The 15,350-nt window shown below is 62.9% G+C and overlaps 1 protein-coding gene and 1 long non-coding RNA gene across 2 annotated transcripts in view; both read left to right on the top strand.

The window, feature by feature from the left end:
* Positions 1-3,238, top strand: part of LOC135402772 (uncharacterized) — a 149,087-nt gene extending 145,849 nt beyond the window's left edge. Inside the window, exon 3 of the long non-coding RNA XR_010425219.1 lies at positions 651-3,238. This is a non-coding gene — a long non-coding RNA (uncharacterized LOC135402772). The remainder of the gene's footprint in view (positions 1-650) is intronic.
* A 10,582-nt stretch (positions 3,239-13,820) lies between these two features.
* On the top strand, positions 13,821-15,237 carry EIF1 (eukaryotic translation initiation factor 1). Its single transcript, XM_064636853.1, has 4 exons — positions 13,821-13,998; positions 14,345-14,508; positions 14,596-14,697; positions 15,017-15,237. Exons 1-4 carry the CDS (start codon positions 13,968-13,970, stop codon positions 15,059-15,061), a joined length of 342 nt encoding a protein of 113 aa, XP_064492923.1. The 5' UTR covers positions 13,821-13,967; the 3' UTR covers positions 15,062-15,237.
* The last annotated feature ends 113 nt before the right edge of the window (positions 15,238-15,350 follow it).

The raw sequence follows: 15,350 nt of genomic DNA, 5'->3' as shown, positions 1-15,350 counted from the left end.
AGCACAGAGCTCCCCTGAGCCGGCTGTGACGGGGCATCAGGAAACATCAGGAGGAGCAGCCGCTCCTTCGGCTATTTCACGTTAGCAGAAGAATTCAGTCTCCCAGGCTCTCCTGAAACACTCACCCACAAGAAATTCCCTTGAGATAAAAGAAAAAGGGAACGTCGTAATGCTCGGGAGATGGTATCGGAGTCTGCTCCTGCAAGAAGCACGCCGGAGATGCTATCTCTGCCTGTGTGCTGCAGGGGGGAGGGACGAGCTGCGCTCCTCGCATAGGAGGGGAGGTGATATTACCTGCTGGGGTGCCCAGAGTGGTGCGAAACAGCAACGGTCAGTGTGTTGTATTTGCCTCAAACAATAGCACTTAATTGCGCTTTTAGTGTCATGAATAAGAGCTAATTAGGAGTCATTAGGTTTCCCCTGTGGACCAGCTTCTCCCCAGTGCCTTCCACAGCAATTCCCAGCTCAGTGGGAACCCGCTGAATGATGCAGCCCTGGGAAGGGTGTCTCCTGTGTGTGAGGGATGGCGGGCCCAGGCTGACGGGTTTGCTCTGTTAGTCTGCACAACACAAAATGGGTAACAAATATATCAAGGTGTGGAGTGACAAACGATGTCTTTGTTTCTGTCTCAATTTTCTGTCTTCTGCCAGGACATGTCCTGACGGCCTCCCCCATATTATCTGGAAAAAGCAATCCCAGATCAGTTACCAAGAAAGGAGACGGTGGTGTGTGTTTGCAATGGAAACTCCCTCTGGGCAGGCGCAGGGCTCGTCGCCATCAGCCAGGGAGCCGAGCCTCGGCTGCCCGAGCTGTGGAGTGGGGGTGATGCTCACCCTGTTTGATCCCCTCCTGCCCACACTGACGCAGGGGCAGCACGGTCCGGCCACTGCGGAGGGGAGGAGGCAGCGATGGAGGCAGCAGTGCATCGGGGAGGACAAAGGGGAGTGACTCGTGCTGTCCTTCTCTGGGCTCCAGACTGGAGCAGTGAAGCCAGACCCGGGGCCAGGCAAGCTCCCAGCCCTGTGACATCGATGCTTCAAGAGCTGTCACCACCAGTGAGGGCTGTGCTGGAGCACAGACCCGCTCTGCCCGTTTTGGTGCCGAGGAGATCCCCTCGTGGCGTTGATTCCCAGGGAATCAGCACTGCTGACACAGCCGGTCTGCAGCTCCTGCTCATCGGAAGGGCCAGGCAGAGTAGGGCAGGGAGGTTCTCTCTGCTACACTTTGGGGATCACGGACCTGTCCGGCACTAGATGGTCTTTGCATGATGGTTGAAGCTCTTCCCACCAGTTCCTGCTGAAGTTGTTTGTCCTCGAGGCCACCCAGGCACTATGACAGCCCCATGTGCTGCCAGCCCCCCCCAGGCTGGCTGATTGTGGCCTTTCTGCTCTGAAGGTATTGAACAGCTTGTGATCACACCAGTCCTGTCTCCAAGGGCTGGCTCAGCCCTCCTGCCCCTGCCTGGGGATGAGAGACCCATTCCAGCAAGCTCAGCACTGAGCAGCTCAGCTCCCTGGGACCCTGAAAGGGCTCTCCTGTGACATCCAGCTTGTACACTCCAGCCCAGGCTGAGGCTGGTGACAATATTGCAGATCCATGGACCATTCCCTGGTCCAAAGCCAAGGGACCAGCTGCTCTGACACTGTGTGTGAGCAGGGCTCTCCCTGTGAATCCCCCTGAGCTGCAGTCAGAGGTGTGACCAGAGTCATTCTGGCTGGTGGAGGGAGGACAGATGGACACAGCTCAGGGCCTGTTTTACTCTAGACAGAAGAATGTTTTTGTGTCTGAGTGGAGCCAAAGTCCCAAAGCCACCTGGAGCTGCTTGAGCTGTATCTCCACGGTAAACTTTGGAGTTTCCCACTTTGGAGTTTCCCACGTTATTTTTTCAGCATCTGTCTTCCAGGTAGCAGCAGCTGTTGCATTTTCTCACGTCTCATTGTTCGGTGTGGCAACACGATCACACCCTGTCTGCTCATTCCTCTCCCCTCGCTGAGCATGGCACAGCCAGCAGGGACTCACAGGTACTTTCTGCTGACTCTGGGCAACAAACAGCGGCTCCCACATTCATCCTGCACCCACACCTGCTGCACCCCCGGGGCCAGGTCTCCAGCCAGATGGGAATCCCAGCGTGGGGACACCCGTGACGTCAGTGGTGGGGTGAGGCAGGTACCGGCATTGACTCGTGCTCATGGAAGGGAATTGCGATTTGGTCCCTGCTCTGGGGTGCGGCCACTCACTCCAAAGGACCCCGGGGGATGTGACAAACCTGCTGGTGGTGACAGGGGCTCCACCAGCCCTGTGACTGCTCCATGACAGCCTCTGCCAGCATTTAGTGCCCTCCTGTATCCAGGCCTTGTCCTGGCCCCTGATCACAGCCCCGAGGAGCAGGAGGATGGGCAGGAGCACGGAAACAGCCCCCGCCACGTGTTCTGGTCCCCACCCGCCCTCCCCTTCTACTGCTCCTCGAGGGCTGATGGTCGTGGCAGGTGTTGCCTGTGAGGCTCTGCCATGGCCTGGCTGCAGCAGGGCCTGCTCCCCTTGTGCACTTGGGGGACGATGGGGCCATATCCCAGGAGGCCACTGCAGCTACTGGGAGGGGAAGGGGCTGCCCAGCCTTGTGCTGGGGAGATGTACCCCAGAGCAGCCCCTGTAACCAGGCTGCACTGTCGCTTCCCACACGAGGGTAAGGACTTGGCTGCTCATTAATCTGTACTTGGCAGAGAGTTTTATGAAGTCATTAACAAGACTGAAACAGTCAGTGCCTACAAGAAGCCCCCAGCAATAAACCTGCCCAGCCCTCCCCAGCTCCCCCGAGGACCTGAGCCCCCCACCCATGGCCCCACTGCAGCCCCCACCTGACCCCACTCCCGCTCCTGCTCCCTCGCAGTGCCCGCAGTGCTCCTGGCCCGGGGCCATGCTCCACCCGGGAGCTCTAATGACACTAATGATTTTCTGAACACGAGTTGGGAGTGCAGAGCCAAGGCCCGTCAGCCGTGTCTGCTGGGAGGTGAAGGCCTGCCCGGGCCTGGCACACGCTGGTCCCGCTCTAGCCCGGAGCGCGGCGGATCCTGCGATACGTAACTGTAATTACGGGCCCTGATCAGCTTCGCCTCTGTTATTATTGTATTAATCCGAACCGCTGGCTCAGCCTGGCACTGCGGGACCAGTGATGCTCGGGATAAAATCCATGCCCAGCTCAATGCACGGATGTGGGTCTGCACCACCGGGGCTGGGCTGAGACCCTGATATGGTTTGAAGATGTGGGAGGGGGGATGGAGCTAGGGAATTGGATTTTGGGACTATCTCAAACCATGACATACCCTCAGGCAGTGCCAAACAGCAGGAACCCTGGTGGTGCCAATCGTCCTGGTGGTCCCTGTGCCATGGAGGTCCCAGTGGTGTTGGTGGTCCCAGTGACCCGTGGTGCTGCTGGCCCAGTGCTCTGGTGGTCCTAGTGTCTAGATGGTACTGATGTCCCTGCAGTGCTGGTGCCCCCCCACCCTGTGGGGACCCCGGGGGCGATGGGGGCTCAGGGGGGCAGCTGGGCTGGGACCTGCCCTGGGGGCTGGTGCTGAGGCTCTGCGCTGGGCTGTGCACTGATGTAGGGGGACTCGGGTGGACCCGGTGGGACCCAGTGAGATCCGGTGGGACTGGAGGTACCCAGTGGGACCCAGTGAGATCCGGGGGTACGTGGTGGGACCAGGGGTACCTGGTGGGACCCAGTGAGATCCGGTGGGACCAGGGGTACTCGGTAGGACCCAGTGAGATCCGGGGGTACCCGGTGGGACCCAGTGAGATCCGGGGGTACGCGGTGGCACCCAGTGAGATCCGGGGGTACCCGGTGGGACCAGGGGTACCCGGTGGGACCCAGTGAGATCCGAGGGTACCCAGTGGGACCAGGGGTACCCGGTGGGACCCAGTGAGATCCGAGGGTACCCAGTGGCACCCAGTGAGATCCGGGGGTACGCGGTGGGACCAGGGGTACCCGGTGGGACCCAGTGAGATCCGGGGGTACCCGGTGGGACCCAGTGAGATCCGAGGGTACCCCGTGGGACCCAGTGAGATCCGGGGGTACGCGGTGGGACCAGGGGTACCCGGTGGGACCCAGTGAGATCCGGGGGTACCCGGTGGGACCCAGTGAGATCGGGGGTACGCGGTGGGACCGCGCGGGACGCGCCGGGCGGTGCCGCGGGGCGCGATCGCTGCGCACGGGCGCGCCCTGGTGGCAGCGGGAGGCGCTGCGGCACGGGGCGGAGCGCGGGGTGCGGGGGGTGCGGGGGTGAAGCGAGGTGTGCTGGGCAGTCCTGGGGCGTGAAGGGGGTGCTGGGGCGTGCAGGGCTGCGCTGGGATGCGCAGAGGGGGCACAGGGGCGTACTGGGGTGTGCAAGGGGTGCAGAGACGTGCGGAGGGTGCAGGAGGCTTCTGGGGCGCGCTGGGATGCGCTGGGAGGCACTGTGGTGTGTGTGAGCGTGCAGGGGGTGCTGGGGTGTGCAGGGAGGGTGCAGGGTACTGGTGCTGCCGTGTGAGCAGCCCATCCCTGCCCGCGCCTCTTCCCGCGCCCCAGCCGGGCGGGCAGCCCCCGGTGCCGGTGCCGCAGAGCCGGGCCCGCGGTCGGAGCCGCCTCATCGGCGGGGCGGGCGCTGAGCCGGCAGCTGGGGGGAGGAGAAGAGTATGAGCCGGTGTTAAAGGTGTGCGCACCCGTGTGCTCGCCTCTCGTGCGCAGTTCTGGCGGGCTGCGGGGAGGGTCCTGCTGGCACCAGCGGCGAGTGCAGCTCCGGCACTGCCGGGGGGACACGGCCTCGGTGGGGCAGTCCCTGCTCTGCTGCAGCCCCTTGCCTGACCCCGAGGTGCGCAGCACGAGGGTGAAAGCCCCGGCCATGGCGTGTGCAGGCCGTGCAGGACTCCTACCCGAGTGTTTCCCCCTCGGGATGCCCCCAGCAGGCCCATCCCGAGCCCCTGGCCCCGAGATGCTGCTGTACACAGGCTCCCCTGAGGTGGGTCAGACATTGTCAGTCCTGTGCAGTGGCCCTCAGTTTTGATAGCCCCACGAGCCAAGGCCCTTTGGAATCTGCTGGCTCACAGCTGCCAGGAATATGTCCCCTGGCCCAGTGGCAACATCCTGGGCACAGTGTCTGTGGAGCTGGTCAGTGTGAGGAATGCCAGGGGCATGGCCAGCCCAGCTGTGTCCTTCATGGCCAGACCCACCACAGAGCCAGGGAGGCACATTTCTTCTGGGTCTGCTGAGTTCCTGGGGCCGGGACACTGCCCAAGCCAGTGCAGACAGGGCTCTGTCCCCTGAGGAAAGGCAGGGGGGCAGCATCTGGGTATTTGGTCACCCCATGAGGCGTCTAGGTTGGAGGACACAGGACCCTACACCTGCACGAGCCCACTGGGGTGCACCCACCCAGCCTCCCGACTGCGGGTGCTTCCCTCTGTGCCGCCCACCTCACCACCCCCACGGTCCCCATGAGTCATGGGACGCGTTCCTGGGGCAGGAGGGGACATGTGTGCTGCAGGGACGGGCCGGCTGCGTCACCCCTGTGCTCCCACGCCTGGGGCTGGGGCGGCCCAGCTCCAAGCTGAAACTTGTCTGACAGTAATTACAGGAGAGATCAGGACTTCAGAGGATTTACATTCCTCTTGTGCCACACCTGGGAAAGAACTTTCACCATCAGGCAGTTTCTGAGAAATAACTTTCCATCTGCGTGGCCCAGCCACAGCCCTGCCCAGGGAGCCCAGTGAGCTTGGGAGACTGGGGGGCTCCTGTCAGCCTCATTTTGACTTTGTCCCAAATGCTGCAGAGAGCCCTGACCCCTCTCCTGCTGTTCTGGGAGCTCCCACAGTCTCTGGGGCACTGGTGCCTTCATTCCATGTGCGGGGTCTGTGCATCTCAGTACCCGACATGGCTGGGGTCTGACTGCTCTTCCCTGGAGGTCAGAGTGGGTGGTTGTGATGACTGGAAACTGGGGGGTTTGCACCAGTATCCCCAAGAGATTGGAGCTTCATGGGCGGCCAGTCAGGCCCTTCAACTGGAGCCTTGTCAGGCCCTTTACTTTGCTTCGGCTGGGGACGGCTCCCCAGTGACTCGGGACACATGGGACTCACTGGGTGAGGGGCTGTGTCTGCTCAGGGCATTCCTGTCACCCACAGCCAGCTGGCAGCTTTCCCAAACTACAGACAGGGCCGGACCCGCTGAGCCCCTCGGACACATCCCATCCCTCCTGGCCGCTGAACCAGCAGGGAAGGACCCGAGTCCCCCCTGTTCCTGCACCTTTCCCTGTCTCCCATGAACACAGAGAGATGCAGGCAGCTGGTTCCTGAACCAGCTTTGCCAAGCCCATCTGCCTCCCAGCTGCTGCCGTGTTTCCCACCCTGTGCCGGTGACCCGGCGCTGAGCCCACCGTGGGATCACCAGGAGGCTGGAACTGCCCTGGCCAGAACGTGCTGTGGCAGAAGCTGTGGCAGGGATGAGGGCACTGAGCCCAGCGCAGGTCTGTGCCCGGCACCGCTCCGTGGGTCATCGGCAGCACCAGGGACACGGCTCACCCCAGCCGGGCCAGCGCGGCACACGGCACAGCGCCGGCACTGCCAGCCGGGCAGCAGCTCCTTCATATCCCAGTCCTAGGAGTCATGCTCCCCATGGCTGGGGGCTGCCCCACTGTGGGTGCCCTCCCCATATCCCTTGTGCTGCTAACGGGGTGCTGGGACCACAGGGACCAACCCCACAGGGGTTTGGAGCATCGGCTTTGCGGGGTCCTGGGGCTTTCCGCTGCAGCCCAGCGGGGGGATCAGGGGCCATCTCGGCCTCCAGCACCTCCCAGGAGCTGGTGGGAACAAGCGGCGTCAGCACAGCACCGAGGCCAAGGTGTTTTGCAAGCAGAAGGGAGCGGGCGGTTTCCTTATTCGGCACTGCGGCGGCGGGGCGGCACACCTGGCTGTGGCACACCTGGCTGCGGCACACCTGGCTGGGCACGCCCGGCTGGCAGCGCCCGCGAGGGCGGCGGTGCTGACGCGGAGATGGGAACGCGGGCAGGACCCGCCTCGCTAATCACAGCCCGGCGCTGGGCGTGGGGACAAGCCGGGGCAGGGATGCAGCCCTGTCAGCCAAAACAACGCCGGTGACACACCCGCAGCTCAGCCCCAGGGGTCTCCTGCCCGGGGGGCCGCTGGGCAGCCCCTGTCCCCTGTGGCGTGTTTCCTCCCAGCAAGGCTGACAGGCTCAGAAAAAGCCCCCTGGCAGGAAAGGCTGTGGTGGGAGGTTTATTCCTTCTCCTTTTCAGGAGCAAAGGAAAAAAGAGAAATTCAGCTGGAGCCTACCCTGGAGCAGGGGGGTGGGTGACTGGGGACCCTGGAGCCAGGCAGTGTCTCCACCTCCAACCTCAGCCCCATGGGGTTTCAACCAAACCCAGTCCCAGCATGGTGATTACCTGCTGTGGGGCTGGGGGACTGTGGCCTCGGGGCCTGGCATCCCAACCCTGGGCTTCCCTGGTGCTCCCAATCCCACTGAATCCACCAGCCCTTCCTGCCTCGAGCCGGACCAGCTGCCATGGCTCTGCCTCTGGCAAATGCAGGGCTGAGCCTGTGGTATGAGCACAGAACCTGCAGTGGAGCCGCATTCTGAAAGGCAACAGCTCCATCTTGACCTGGTTTTCCCAGAAGCCCCATGCCAGTGAGTGAGCACAGGGGCTGCCGGGAAGGCCAAGCACACGGCGGCTGAGCAGGGTCGTTATGGCAATGCCTGTGCTCGGGGGTCCCTGACAGCTCATAACCAAAAGAAGGGGCTGTGGCTGGGCTGTTTTTTCTGGGCTGGACCCCCAAGGCAGCGCCTGCTGAGGTTTCCCTGTCCCCCTGCCAGGCCAGCACACACTGGATGGGGTGAATAAGGGTAAGGGGTCCAGGCAGCTCCAGGATACGCTGAACACACTGCTGTTGCACCCTTGAGGTGCCAAGGGAGTCCTGGGAGCGAGAGCAGGCACAGAGGGGCTGGGCAGCTGCACAACATGGCACCAAACGTGAGCTGTGGCTGCGAAGGACCTCAGGCACTCCACGGGCTGCTGTCCCCACAAGTGTCCCTCTGCCCCTGCAACCTGTGCCCTTCCCCGGGCCAGCCTGTCTCCATGCCTCTCTGGGAGCGGGGGCACTGGGACCCCACAGCGTAGCCATCCCAGCTCCCGGATCCCCGCTCCAGCTCCCAGCCTGGCAGGGCGGGTGCCACGGCCAAGTGTTTTGTAAGAGGCAAATCCCTGCAGCGCCAGCGTCGTGCCGGGACGGGCAGCCAGGCTTGGCACTGCCAGCGTGCGGGGAAGGAGCGCTGGCCCACGGCCAGTGTTTGGCCCTCAGGGAGTTGGCGTGGGCAGCGATGAGTGTGCCGGGCTGTGGGGCAGGGGAGGGGCCGGGCTGCGGCTGGAGCTGCGTGGGGACGGGCTCGCACTCTACGCGGCTTTTGCCTCGTCAGTGAAATAGGAACCGGAGCGAGGCAGGTGCTGACCGAGGTGTTCGGCCTCACCTGCCCCTTCCCTGTGCTCGAGTCAGCAGAGCGGGGACAGCTCTGCCCCGTGCTCGCCATTTCTGCTGCTGTAACCCCAGAAATCTCCTGTCCTTTACCCATCGCTCAGTGAGAGGTGGATTCAGCCCAGTGTCCGCTCCCTGTCACACCAGGGCAGGGTCAGATGCCTGAGCTGTTTGGCAGCTGGGCTGGAACCTCCCCTGGCAGGAGGGAGCAGTGGGGAAAGCCCAGCCTGGGCTGAGGGGCACGTGGCAGTGCAAAGTGGGCACCAATGCTCCAGGGAAGGCAGGGGCTGCTCCTCTCATGGGCCTTGGAGCCCCCGGACACAGAGAGCTGCTCAGCAAGGCTTATCCTCTCTGCCCCAGCTGTGCCATGACTCTGCCGAGATCCCAGCGGTGCCAGTGGCAGCACAGGGCAGGTGTGAGGCACCTGGGAGGAGGGTCTCACTGCACTTCCCAGTGCATTCAGGTGCACGGCTGGAAAGGGCCCAGATGGGCCCGTCCTGTGTCCACAGACATCACCAGTGCTGGTGCTGGTTGTGAGCTGGCACAGGCCAGGAGTCCAGCTTGGCAGGATTCCAGCAAAGGCTCATCCCAGGGTCTCTCCCTGGCCCAAGTTCTCTCCCTGGTGTGGAGCAGGGAGCTCCCTCCAGAATGGGGTGGCACTGCCTGGCTCAGGCAGAGTGGAAGGAGAAGGTGAAAGCAGGGGACTTCAGGGCAGGACCACAGAATCATGGAATCCCAGAAGGGTTTGGGTTGGAAGGCACCTTAAAGATCAGCCATTTCCAATCCCCTGCCATGGGCAGGGACACCTTCCACTAGATCAGATTGCTCCAAGCCCTGTCCAACCTGGCCTTGGACACTTTCAGGGATGGGACATTGAGAATGGCTGGAGCAGGGCCGGAGCTGTGCAGGGCAGCAGTGGGGGATGAGTTATGTCCCCAGCTGGATCCCGTGTCCCTGGCTGCTCCTGCTGGCCAGCCTGGCCATGCTGCAGTGAGGGAGCCAGTGGGAGCTGAGCCTGGCACCTTTGCCCCTTCCCATGGCACTGGAGCAGCTCTGTGTCCCATGGCCCAGGTCTGACAGCAGAGCAGGACGTGTCTGGCAGGAGCAGGTTCACCGGTGTGTGTGAACGATCCATCCTCCTGCCCGATGCCGAGGCTCTGAGTCAGCCCCGCGCTGGCTGCGCCTGGTGCCGACAGCTCCCGACTCCAGGAGAGATGGAATGAAAATCCTGCCATGGCTGTGCCTGTCCCAGCTGCTCGAGCATTCCTCGATGCCTGGGCTGGGCCCCTCCACTGCAGGAAACCCTCCAGCCCTGCTCCACATCACTAGGCAGGGGCCAGCACTTCCTGGGCTCCCAGCGCTCTGTGGGTGTCTGAGGGAGAGCAGAGCTGCTGCCCCGAGCTGCTCCCACCCTTCCCAGTGCCCGTGATCCCTGTTCCCGTGTCAGGTTTGCTCCAGGCTGATGTGAGTCCCCAGCCAAGGGACAGCCCTGACAAGGTGGACAATTATTTGATGTATCCCCTGCGATGTGAGCGTGGAGTGACATCTACACAGGGCATCGATCTCTGCCGGGGGGAATCCCTGTGGGTGCAGCACCTCTCCTCTGCAGGAAAACCATGGGATCTCCAGGATCCTGGAGAACCCTCCCTGGGAGAATCCCCCAGCACCTCTGTCCCCAGGCCGGGAGGGACAGAGCTGCCTTGTTCCATCGCTTGCGCACAGGTACCGGCAGGGGGGCCGAGCCGGGGCCGTGCCCGCTCACCTGCCCCGGCAGCACGGCCGGGCTCAGCCCGTGCTTGGAGCTCTCCTGGCACCTCGCGGAGAGCAGCGGAGTCACAGCAGTGCAGGGAGGGGGCCCCGCGGGGGAAGCGGGAGCTGAGCAGTGCGAGGGAGGGTGAATAAACACCCTTAAACGAGTGATTGTGACACACCCGGAGCCACAGCGGTGCCCCGGGGGTCACTGGTGGACAGGAATCGGGATGTGCCGGCCCTTGGTGCACACACAGGGCAGAGGGGCTGTGAGGGGAAGGCGTGTGGGACCCTTTGATTGTCTGTCACACCATGTCCAGTGCCTCCATCCCGGAGCATCCGACAGCTGGGACCACAGTGAGCATCCCACAGGCCCCAACCGCGGGTGGGCAGCAGCCAGTTCACACGACAGCCCAGGGTCTGCAGGCTTTGGGATGTGAATGCCAGGAATAGCTGTGCAAGAAAGGGAATGTTAGACTCGAGCAGGGATTCCCTGAGCTGCCACTGGCCCTGTGACAGCCAGGCTCACCCGGCCATGCCGCAGCTCTTTCCAGGAGCAGGTTAATCACCAGGCTGACGCCTGTCAGTGCTGCTTGTGCTGATTAATGGGATCAAATACTGTACATCAGACATCCAGCTCATCCTGAATCCCGTCTGAGCAGTCGCACAGAGGCTGCAGGAAGGATGTTGGAGGAGAAAAGCTGGTTTCTAGGAATGTCCCAGCCCGGAGGGCATTGCTGAGCTGCAGGAGAATGCCAGGGTGATTCCTTTCCTTCTGCTGCACTTCCCGGGTGTTCTGGGGGGCACCAAGACCCCCCACCTTAGAGCACAGGGTGAAATGGCCTTGCAGGACACAATGGGGAGAGACCTGTAGTAACCCCGGGCTGGTCGCCCACCAAGAGTCCCTGGAAGCCCTCAGGGCCACTGCTGCAGGACCCCCACAGGCAGGGTGGAGCTGCATCACCCTGGGCTCCCCAGGCCACACACACACAGGGGCACATGGGAGCGTCCCCCCAGGATCCCCAGCACTGGCAGGGGCACCGGTGCTGGGCAGGCCCTGCCCTCGCCACCATCATGTTTCCTTATTTCAGGGCCGCCTGTGCCACTCGCTGCCAAGGCACACGAGGGTGCCCAGGAGCCACCCCAGCCCCCAGCACCACTGCGGTGCCTTCGAGTGAGCAGTGACAGTGACACAGGACTCGGGTGGCTCTGGGCCCCCCTGCTCCTCCTGCTGCCCCTGAGCCGACCCTGGCAGGTCACCTGGCACTGCCACGGCCCCCGCACGGGGTTTGCGGTGCACGGAGCCCCCGCACAGCGCGGGAGGACAAGGGCCGATTGTCTGCCGGGTGCCGGGCACAAGGACACGGCAGCAGCTCGGTGCTGCCTCCGGAGATGCTCCTGCAGGAGACCGGCATTGCCACCTCGTGGGGAGCCGGGAGCGGCACCTCACCGGGCAGGACAGGGCAGGACCAGCACCCAGAGGTGAGGAAGGTGCAGGGGGCTCGGCCCCGGGGCCCAGCCAATGCCACTCGTGACTGCAGGTGCCAGCTCTGAAGGACAAAATCTGATGCAATACTTCCCTGACAGTGCTCAGCCCTGGTGTCCCAAACACACTCCCCTCTTTTTGTCTTGGGCCAAAGGCTCTGGGGGGCACAACAGGGGTGTGCCACATGGACTCTGTGGACCTGAAGTGATGTTGATCAATCAACTGGGGTATCCTGGACATCCTGGCTGGTGTGCCCAGAGCTGACACCAGACTGGAGGTACCAATGGCTCTGCCAGTGTTTGGTGTGGAATATGAAAAGCAGCCCTTTGGCTGCAGCGAGGACTTGGAAATGCCTCCAGCAGAAAGATGCAGTGCAAACCTCTAATTGCCTCCCCTGTCTGGCTACTCCACTGTGCGGCTGTGAGAGATGGTTCCTCTGGGAGAAAGGAGAACCTGATCAGAAACAGAGGAGAGAGGAGAGCCATCTGCTTGTTCAAGGTGGTCGTGGAGCAAATTCACATTTTCATGACAATTTCAGCCAGCTCTGCAGCTGATCTGTCACATACAGAAGTGACAAATGCTCCAGAGACACCAGAGAGACCCTGGAATGCGGCAACGCACACGGTTCCCTCTGCCTGGTGCAAGAGACACCATTTGCCTTTATCTTAAATAAAACCCCCAAGAATGATGCAACGCCCGAGCGAGCGAGGGCTGCCAGAGCCGCAGATGGCAGCACACCCAGCTGCCAGTAACCTGCCAAGCCCACGTCGTGCTCCAGAGATGGATCCGAGGGGAGCAGGGACACCTACACAGCCGGGATCCGAACAGAGCTGAGGAGCTCCAGACAAACGGTCCCCAGCCCCGCAGGCCCACGGTCCCCAGGGATGACACTCCCACTCCGTGTGCAGCTCTAACCTGCTCCCAGAGGAGAGTTCAGGCTCCATCTGGATCTGGATGGCTTTTGATTCCTGTAACTGTGCAGGGGATTTACTGTCCTTCATATCTGGAGTCTTGAGGTATTTTTAGCACCTGTTCCGAGCAGGATGTGGTGTCCCTGTGCCAGCAGCCCCCGTGCTGGGCTGAGCCACTGGGGACACACCCGCCAGGCTGGGGGTTTGTCCGTGGAATGTCCGTGTTCAGCAGCTCAATCCCAACACTGAGAGCCAGGCTCTGGGTCCTCAAATTAGGACTCAAGTGCCAGGGAGACGTGTCACGTGTTTAAACATAAACCCCTTCCTCTCCTGGCAGATTCCAGGGACACCTTCAGCGTCTCCCCCTTGGCAGCAGAGCCCCAGCCCCGCTCCAGGACCGTGTGTCCTCAGAGCATCTCCCTGCCAGCGGCCTGGGAGCAGCATCCTGGGCTGCCTGCACGTGGGACACAGCCGGTGACAACCCCAAACTGGGTGTCACAGTGGGCACCGGGCATGGCAGAGCTCTGTCACCCCGGGCTGGGGGTCACACCGCGCACTGAGGGCTGCGAGGGCAGCCGAGCAAACACCCGGAGCGGCTGCAGGAGCCCCGAGGCCGGTGTAGGACTGGCAGGAAATGGGTCCAGGCTGGGGGGGGTCCCAAGGAGATTTTGGGGGGGTTCGAGGGTCCCAAGGACATTGGGGGGGGCGCGAAGGGGGTTTGGAAGAGTTTTTACTTTCCCAGGGAGCTTTTGGGGTGTCCTGAGAGGGTCTTGGTGGGGCTAACATGGGGATTTGGAGGGATTTTGGGGGTCGTGGGAGGGATTTTGTGGTTCATGTGGGGGGTTGGGGATCCCGGATGGGGAGTTGGGTGCCCCAGGGGTATTTTGGGGGTTCCCAAGGGGGTTTGGGGTGCGGAAGGGGGATCCCGGGGTTGGCCCAGGGGGTTGGGGGGCTCCCGAGGGGCCCGGTCGGGGCCTGGTCCTCGCACTGCGCACGCGCCGCTCCGCGCGCCGCAGGCCCCCCTCCCGCGCATGCGCCTGGCCCTCCCCGCGCCGGCCGGGGCGCGGCGTCGTGCGCCCCGTGCGTGCTGACGCCCCCGCGCGCCGGCCAATCGCCGCCCTCGCCCGCCGTGCGTGCTGACGTCACTCAGCGGCCGTATATAAGCGGGAGACGACGGTCCCGCCCCCCTGACAGCGCCTCGAGCCGCCGCCGCGAGAGCATCCTCCGCCCAGAGCCGCTCCCGCCGCCACAGCCGCCCCCCAGCCGCCGCCGCCGCCGCCGCCTCCGCCGAGGGAAGGGAAGCGTATCGTATGTCCGCTATCCAGAACCTCCAGCCCTTCGGTGAGGCCCCTTTGTGCGGCGGGGCCGGGGGAGCGCGCGGGCCCCGCCCCGGCCCCGCCCCGTGGCGCAGTTGCTATTCCGGGCCCGGTTGCGTCAGCCGCGGGGGAAGGAGGGAGGGGGCGGGGCCCCAGCGTGACGGGCAGGCGCGGCGGCCAATGGGGTGGGGGCAGGGGCTGGGGCCATTCGTGATTGACAGGCATTGTGGGGCGGGGCAGGGGCGGCCCCAGCGCGTGATGGACGGGTGAGGCCGCCAATGGGGTGCGCTCCTTCTGTGACGGACGGGCGCGGCGGCCAATGGGGCGGGGCGGGGCGGAGCCTGACGGCGCGTTGGGGTCTTGCCCCGCAGACCCCTTTGCGGATGCAAGTAAGGGTGATGACCTGCTCCCGGCCGGCACTGAGGACTACATCCATATAAGGATCCAGCAGCGCAACGGCAGGAAGACCCTCACCACAGTCCAGGGCATCGCGGATGACTACGATAAAAAGAAACTGGTGAAGGCCTTCAAGAAGGTGGGTGCGGAGGGGCTGGGGGTCGGCCAGGCGTGGCGGGAGGAGGTTTATGAGGTGCTAAGGAGGTTTCTTGTCTCCTTGCTGCAGAAATTTGCCTGCAATGGAACTGTAATTGAGCACCCCGAGTATGGAGAAGTGATTCAGTTGCAGGGTGACCAGCGCAAGAACATCTGCCAGTTCCTCGTGGAGGTAGGACACCCCCGGGCTGCTGCTCGTGAAATTTAACACGAGATTAGATAATAAACACATGGCAGGGTGGGAGGGAGAAGAGCTCTGGCCCTGGCCCGGGGCAGGGGGGTTGGAACCTCACAGTCTCTTCCAGCCTAGCCCTCTCTATGATGATTCTTTCTTTTCTGCTTTAATCCTTGATCGAGGCAAATTCTCCCCAGCAGGGTTTGCAGAGGAGTCTCACCTTCCCTCCCTGTGAATGGGGCAGTTCTGGGCACGGGTGGTGTGGGGGAGCACAAAAGCCTCGCTCTGGGCTGTAAATGCGTTTTCTGTCTTGCAGATTGGACTGGCTAAAGACGACCAGCTGAAAGTCCACGGGTTTTAAGTGCCCGTGGGCCTCTGGAGCTTTATGCAAGAAGATTTCCTTACCATGAAATTCCCACCTGTCCCTTGTCATAACTTTAAAAGCAGCCGGTTTGTGTAATGTAACGATCTTGGGTCCACTGTTGAGTCTGGACTGGTGTAACTGGTGATGTAATAAACTGACACGAGCCCATGCTATCCTGTCTGCCTGTCCCTCATTTCCCAGAGCTCCGGCCTGGAGCCAAAGGTACCCAGCTGTTCCCAGCTCAGCCCAGGGACTCGGCCTGCCCGGATGGCTCCTCAGTCCAGCT

Source organism: Pseudopipra pipra, chromosome 26, assembly GCF_036250125.1.
Source record: "Pseudopipra pipra isolate bDixPip1 chromosome 26, bDixPip1.hap1, whole genome shotgun sequence".
Taxonomy (NCBI): Eukaryota; Metazoa; Chordata; class Aves; order Passeriformes; family Pipridae; genus Pseudopipra; species Pseudopipra pipra.
This window is presented reverse-complemented; position numbering and strand designations above follow the sequence as displayed.

Coding starts and splice junctions, on each gene's coding strand:
- EIF1 (XM_064636853.1), top strand. CDS start 13,968: ATGTCCGCTATCCAGAACCTCCAGCCCTTCG. Junction 13,999..14,344: donor CCAGAACCTCCAGCCCTTCG/GTGAGGCCCCTT, acceptor CTTGCCCCGCAG/ACCCCTTTGCGGATGCAAGT. Junction 14,698..15,016: donor TCTGCCAGTTCCTCGTGGAG/GTAGGACACCCC, acceptor TCTGTCTTGCAG/ATTGGACTGGCTAAAGACGA.